This window comes from Oncorhynchus mykiss, chromosome 13 (genome assembly GCF_057628025.1).
Source record: "Oncorhynchus mykiss isolate SJ-2025 chromosome 13, ASM5762802v1, whole genome shotgun sequence".
In the NCBI taxonomy this organism is placed as follows: Eukaryota; Metazoa; Chordata; class Actinopteri; order Salmoniformes; family Salmonidae; genus Oncorhynchus; species Oncorhynchus mykiss.
In genome coordinates, this window is record NC_143034.1 from 43,536,269 (window position 1) to 43,543,727 (window position 7,459).

General features: G+C 44.0%; 1 protein-coding gene across 2 annotated transcripts; it reads left to right on the forward strand.

Moving 5' to 3' along the window:
- Positions 1–2,581: 2,581 nt before the first annotated feature.
- msl1a (MSL complex subunit 1a) lies at positions 2,582–7,197 on the forward strand. 2 transcript variants are annotated; one of them, XM_021557602.3, is made up of 9 exons: positions 2,582–2,667; positions 3,484–4,309; positions 4,705–4,910; positions 5,084–5,349; positions 5,554–5,618; positions 5,718–5,785; positions 5,965–6,089; positions 6,335–6,407; positions 6,525–7,197. In XM_021557602.3, exons 2-9 carry the CDS (start codon positions 3,632–3,634, stop codon positions 6,613–6,615), a joined length of 1,572 nt encoding a protein of 523 aa, XP_021413277.3. In that variant the 5' UTR covers positions 2,582–2,667; positions 3,484–3,631; the 3' UTR covers positions 6,616–7,197. The 2 variants fall into 2 exon arrangements, with proteins under 2 accessions (XP_021413277.3, XP_021413278.3); XM_021557603.3 differs by having other exon boundaries at positions 2,650–3,026.
- Positions 7,198–7,459: the final 262 nt, after the last annotated feature.

Sequence of the window (7,459 nt, forward strand, 5' to 3'; positions counted from 1 at the left end):
AAGCATGGAGGAGGAGGTGTGATGTGTGGGGGTGCTTTGCTGGTGACACTGTTGGGATTTATTTAGAATTCAAGGCACACTTAACCAGCATGGGTACCACAGCATTCTGCAGAGATAAGCCATCCCATCTGGTTTGCACTTAGTGGGACTATAATTTGTTTTTCAACAGGATAATGACCCAAAACACACCTCCAGGCTGTGTAAGGGCTATTTGACCAAGAAGGAGAGTGATGGAGTGCTGCATTAGATGACCTGGCCTTCACAATCACCTGACCTCAACCCAATTGAGATGGTTTGGGATGAGTTGGACCACAGAGTGAAGGAAAAGCAGCCAAGAAGTGCTCAGCATATGGGGAAACTCCTTCAAGACTGCTGGAAAAGGATTCCTCATGAAGCTGTTTGAGAGAAAGCCAAGAGTGTGCAAAGCTGTCATCAAGGCAAAGGGTGGCTACTTTGAAGAATCTCAAATATAAATATATTTTAATCTGTTTAACACTTTTTTGGTTTCTACATGATTCCAGATGTGTTATTTCATCATTTTGATGTCTTCACTATTATTCTACAATGTAGAAAATAGTAAAAATAAAGAAAAACCCTTGAATGAGTAGGTGTGTCAAAATATATCTCATAGCTTATGTACAATTAGAAAAAGCCTATTCTAGTTTTGAATTGCCTAAACACTTCATCATCTAAACCGCCATTTGTATATTGTTGAACTCGAATCCTTTAAAAGTTTCAGTGAAGACATGACTGAAGTAAAAGTAGGTCACATCGCGAGTCTTGCCGCCTCCCAAACTACTGTTCACGGGACTCACAGACAGTAAATGGGTGGGCTCAACTATACTGCAGACATTGGGCAACTGTATTGTCAAATGGTGCAAATGTTATGCCTCTCTTCTCTGGTATATCATTAAGCAATAAGGCACAAATGTTTGTGGTATATGGCCAATATACCACGGCTGTGGGGTGTTCTTATCCATGACGCATCGCGGAGTGGCCAAGGTGCCTTATTGTTATTTTTAACATAACTAGAGTAGTAAAAATACATGTTTTGTCATACCCATGGTAGTGGTATATGATCTGATATACCACGACTGTCAGCCAATCAGCATTCAGGGCTCGAACCACCCAGTTTATAATCAATCATGTCTCATACTCAATGTGTCCTTATTTTTCTCCCAAAATAATAGGGACATGTTGTATAGGCCTGCGGTGTTTGGACATCAAGTTTATTTAAAAATTCACAATACCCATAGGCAAAATTATAATTAATTAATTCCAATAAAATAACAACATTGTAAGCTATGCCATAATGCACAGTGCAGAGGAAACCTCTCACACGATTCTCAATTGCATCAGCATCCATATGACAAGCAGTAGAAAACATTAAAACCTGGCAGAGCTCATTACCATTCTTGAGAATAATTCCAATAATAATACAATAATTTAGACTATTTAACTGCCACTCCGTTTTATTATAGTATTTGTAAAACAAATATATATAATCCTTAGGTGTATATTTTGACGCAGGGTCCCCGTGCGCCATGTGAGCGCTGTAGCACAGAGGACGGCTCTGCCAGCTCCGGAGCGTGAGAGGAGTGTTCACACTAATAAACACTGCAGCGGCTAAGCATGGTCACCGGGCCTGTCCACGTGACAGGGGTGCTGTTACGACCAGGCATGGGGGCCGATCCTCTGCTGTTTTCGTGGAAAAAAATACTTTAGAGTGTAGCATCACTCAGTCATAGGCTACATCAATGTAAACACTTATCAGAGGAGCGGTAGAGAGACATGTGAGGGAAGAAGCGCAATATAATCTTGGATTTGTATATCTCCGTATTATAGGCCAAGGCTATAGCCTATTCGAAAAAAACTACCTAGCACAAGGCATAACTTTTTATTTTTTAATGTTTCTTTGTATTCATATGTTATTGTTAAAATATTATAGTAGGCTATTGCTTTTTTGCTGTTGAAGTTGGCCTGTCCATGCATGCTTATGAAACACTGTTTACTAAAAACAGGTGTTTCAACTGAATGTTACTTTACAAACAATGATGGGTGGGACTGACACCCGTTTCAGTTAGGAAAGTATACCATCTAGTGGTAAAAGAGCGACATTGATCCACAGTGACACCAACGTAGCAGCCTGTGGTCTCTAGTGTTGAGAGATATTAACTAATTTATAAGAAAAACAGAAACATGTAATGTTTATCTTCAACGAATCTTCCATCAACATAACTCCCTTACAAGATAGGGAATTTGGGGCCCCAGAATTGTCCTCTCCCCAAATAGAGAAGAGCCCAACCTAATATCAAGCAAGCAGGTGAAATGCCGTAATGCTGTATCAATTCCACAGTACTTAAAAAAAAAAATCCTTGTTGGTGACTGAGCCAGTTGCCAATAGGTTGCACCTAGTCCGCTTGTGAGTAGAGAAATAACAATTTCATCATGGTTGCATGATTGTACAAAAAAATATTAACAACAACAAATAGCAACAATCGTTAAAATTAGGTAGGAATATGCATTTGTCTTGGCCTTTTTATCCTTCAGAAATCCTCTGAAGTGCAACCGCTCGCTAATTGACCAATCAGAGGCGAGCATACGGGGAACGCATGCGCAATATCATTATTTTTAAACGACCTGAGAAGGTGGGCATCAAGGCGATAGGTGAGTTCCAATGAGTACGGAGAACATCAAATAGACAGGTGGCCTTTAGTCATAAGTGTCAAGCACAATATGTTATAACGTTCAAGAGAAAAACGTAACTTTGTAAAGCGTTTAAAGTTAAAATGGCGTCAAATGAGACCGGGTTGGTTGAAGGCAAAGTGGCTGTCATTGTTTTGCTCTTTCCTGCGGACCTAAAATGGAGGACTTGGCTAACCAGCTAACGTAGCTAGCCAACTAAGCGACTGCAGCTCATCTGTTAACGTTTGTTATTCTAGGACTATTTCCCTTGTAACCAAGCAATTGCCAGTCGCTGCATAATGTGTTCTCCAATCACCCGTTTTCTTTCAAACACCGGCTAGGTCAGTTATACACATCATTAGGCAACGTTAGCCGAATAAACTCAACTATTTAATGATTGTATTAGGGTAACGTTAGTTAACTACCTCGTCTGCGAGGCATACACGTGTTGTTGAGATGCAAGTCAGCTAATCTCCCTGGGTAGCTCGATTTTTGTTATTGTGTCACCTTGTTGGTTTATGTGTCAATATCATACAGATTATTCATGGACGTATAGAAATGTGTGAGGAGAAATTGTAGTTGGTAGCTACCAGAGATTGAGAACACTAACGTCACTAGCTAAGTGGCTTTCTGTTTGGGCTATATCTGCTGTAAGAGAAGGTGCTGTGGCCAACTTGGTAAAAGGTGGCTGGTTCCTGTCTGTTTCAACATTTGATTTGAGTTAGATTATACCTGATAGACACAAGGTTATGTTGAATTAACTGTGTGTCCATCTGACATCCCTCCCTTGTATTTCAGGCTTGCATGGACATCTAGACAGCCCACTGTTGAGGAGAAACGGCATCCACGGTGTGAGATCAAGCTCTTTGTGCCACCAACGCCCCTGTCAGGAGGACATTGGTGGGCGTTGGTTGGCAAGGGTTCTGGTTGTAGGGTTGCCACAACAATGACATCCACTGTGTTCACAAGTGGAGGATATAAGCTGGACACAGTAGGGAAGATTGATTTGGTCAAAGCTCCAGCGGGAGGAACACCTGATTCCTTCAGCAGCCTGAGGAGGGAGCCAAGTGAATATGTCATCGGAGTCCCAAACGTGCTGGGCAGTATCCACAACAGCAGCGGCCAGCAGCTTCAGGGGAAAGCCAAGGTGGTGCCAGGACAGGGACAGGTTACCTGCAGGCCTGGATCTGGACAGAACCTTGGGCTTGGGTCGGGGCAAGAGGAGAACTGGGTGAGCTTTGGAGCCCAAACTCCCCAGAGCAAACCGATGGGGGGCGAAGGCACCACACCAGTTAAGAGCAAGACACTACTAGGACAGACAAACAGCAATATGGGCAAGACGGACCTTGGAGTGCACAACACTATCAAACAGCCCCGGGACGATGTAGTGGGTGGCAGGGAGGTCAGAGGGGCTGCTACGGCAGCAGTCATGGGGGCACAGTCATCAGAACACAGCCCAGACTGCAAAAGAGGGAATATTAGAAAAGGGCCTGGTCACTCCCCTACACAGACCAGCTGCATACGCCAGATCCTCCTCCTCCAACTGGAACTCATTGAACAACAGCAACAGCAGCTCCAGTCCAAGAGTAAGGAGATAGATGACCTTAAAGCTGAGAAGGAAATGGTATGCTAGCAAACACTCCAAACACAAATGTATAACATTTCAATTGTCAAAACTGGTCAGCATATTTTGTTAAAAATGTAATTTTCCAGAATAACCAGCAGCAGGTATTTTCCCTCCAACCTAGGCCAGCTCCACAATGCCACCAGTGGTATTGTGATGTAATAGCAGTGCAGCACTATTATGACATCATTGTTTCTATCAAGTGTGATGTAATTGAAGTCAACTAAATCAGCCTCAAACACATTCAATATCTTTTTGTTGTACTCTTATGGACTGTACATCTCACAAGTGTTGAAGAGAATAGGCTACCCTTCAAGACAAACTATTTAAATGCCAGAAGGGGTATAAACCTCACTTTAGCCCCATTGACGTGGCGTGTTTTTTCACTACTGCAGCTCATGGCGCGGATCGAGCGCATGGAGCGCCGTCTGCGGCTAGGTAAGAAGGATGGGTGTGACCAGCACCCCACCCACATCCCTAGCCGGCAACAAGACAAGGCAGCAACGCCAGGGACACCAGAGGGGCAGGGGCTGTCTGAGGGCCGCAGCAGCCATACACCCCGAACGCTGAATTTTGGCAGAGGAGGCAAGGGTCACAAACGGTAGGGCTCCACATTCAGGTAGAGGTAGCAATGTTTTTTATTTTTTTTAGACTCCATGATATTACGTACTTCCTAGATGCATACATGGAGATATATAACACACTGTAGATGCATGTAAAAATCCCTTATTGTCCCTCAGGCAATTCCTCTAAAGGTTATGTTCTTGCCAATAGGCGTTTCCTCTTCCAGGACCCCAGGGCAGCCAAACGACGTGCCCAAGCCAAGGCTTCCCAGTCCCCACACAACGAGGCAATTCTCCCCAAAGAGGAGCCACTGGACGGAGGAGAGTTTTCAGATGGGTCTCCTGGAACCAGCTCGGCTGCCACTGAGGAACTGGACTACCTGTCCACCACAGACATGTACCTGTGTCGCTGGCATGTGCCTCCCCCGTCACCAACTTCGCGAGAGCCCTCACCCAAGAAGGAGGAGCCTGTGGCTAGTGAGTGTTACAAATTGTTAGAAAATGGTTGTATTGGAACCAGCGCATAGAACAGTGCATAAGAAGGCTAAGACTTGGGCCTTAAGTATGTTGGAATAGGCCACATTATTGCTTTTTGTTGCTGAATCTTTTGGAGAATGTGTGCTAAACAGGATTTGTAACAGTCCATGGGTGGTGGAATGACCTTCTCCCTCTTGTACACAGTTCCCTCATGGAAGGAAAACCTTATGGAGCCCCTAGGAGAGGAGGAGGCATCTGATATCCCTGAGGTGGCTACTTGTCTTGCACTGTGTGAAGCCCTACGCTGGTGGAAGTCCAGATTGGACCCCTGGTCAGGAGGTCTAAAGTCAAACTGTTTTCTCTTACAGAATCTGGATGACAATGTCTTCCTGAAGCGCCACTCGAAGCATGAACTGGATGAGAAGAGAAGGAAGAGGTAAGGGAGGGCTGGAGGGCTGTTTTCACTCAGCTTTGTTTGCGTGTCTGACCAACTCTTGCTATGAGTCGGTCTGTTTCTCTGGCATACAGCTTCTGCCTTTCTCCTTATTTTTGTGTGTCCCTTATTTTGACCTTCCATCGCTGTGTTCTTCACTCTCCTTCATTCACCTCCCATAGATGGGACATCCAGCGGATCCGTGAGCAGCGAATGTTCCAGCGACTGCAGCAGCGCATGAACAAGAGGAAGGGTATCCAAGAGAGTGAGCCAGAAGTGTTCTCCTTCTACCCAGAAGCTGAGGATGGTAAGTCCACCTATACACTGAATTGTTAGATACTACTGCACTGTTAGAGCTAGGAATACAAGCATTTCGCTACACCAGCAATAACATCTGTGAAATATGTGTATGTGACCAATTACATTTTATTTTTTAGATATTGCCAAAAATCAACTATCCCATAAGGAATGTTTGTTGAGATGTCGTCAGTAGAAATACTGAGCAGGGTCTTATACTCATTGCTTATGAAAGTGTTCTTTCTCTCTCCTCAGTGGAGTACCTCATGATCACCCCCCACCTTCCAGTGGTGGTGTTTGGACGACCTCTGCCAAAGCTGTCAAGACGGTGAGTTGAGTCATATGCACTGGTTCTTGAATTACACCAAGCTAAACATCACTTGAATACAATCAGAGTGCTTGCCTCTCAACCTAAACCCCTGTGTTTCTCTATTCACCATTGAAGGATCTTTGACCTGCCCTGGCTGGATGAGCGGAGCCGCTGTCGAGTTGAAGTGCCCAAAAAGCAGACCCCCCACCGGACCTGCCGTAAATAAATCTGTCCTTTCCACCTGAGTCCAAGAGAGGAGACTCCGGCTGGATTGGTGCCAGGCAGGACTCCTCTGTGTAAACGTCTGCCTTGTTATTTGGGAGAGGAACACACACAGGAGGTTGGGGAATTGCATGCCACAATCCCCTAAAAATCAAAGGATGCACTGTGCCACAGTTTGGACATAGTTGCTGGACTGCAGAACAGATCCTATAGTAGGGCTGGTTTGGAAGAAGATTGAGGGTGGTGTGGACTATCCAGGAAGAGCAGACATGTTTGTCTCCTCTAGATTCCCACTGGGTTCATTTGAGGACAGTTTTCCTCTTTGTCACTTCACCCCAAAAATCCCCAAGCTAAAGTTGTACAAACTGTTGACGTTGTCATTCACATTGACATGCCAGAATGGCTGACTCCCATCTGTATGTGATTGCTGTTGCATCCTATAGAAAGGAGATCTCCTGTTGGAGATAAAAGGGGGAAAAAAACATTTGACAGTAGGAGAGTGAGATGGTTTGAAAGCGCTTCAGCAGCACTTATGGTTTGTGTTTCAAACAAGATGTTGAAATTTAAAAAACAAATGCTTTATGAACATGACTTGGTTTCTTTTGAATTGTGTCTGCCTGATTTGATAAGTGCAGGATATAAAATGACCTTGAAAGCACTGGAACATAATGGGAATTGGAAGAATTAGGTATGAGTGAAAGTTCATCTTTATCACTATCAATATATTGTCTCTGGTTAATAATTCATATTCATTCAACCTCTTGAGATTTCCGGAGATTTATAATTTTGTTCACAGATGTCATCATAATCATTTCTTAATAATTTCAAAATGCTTCAACCAATTAACG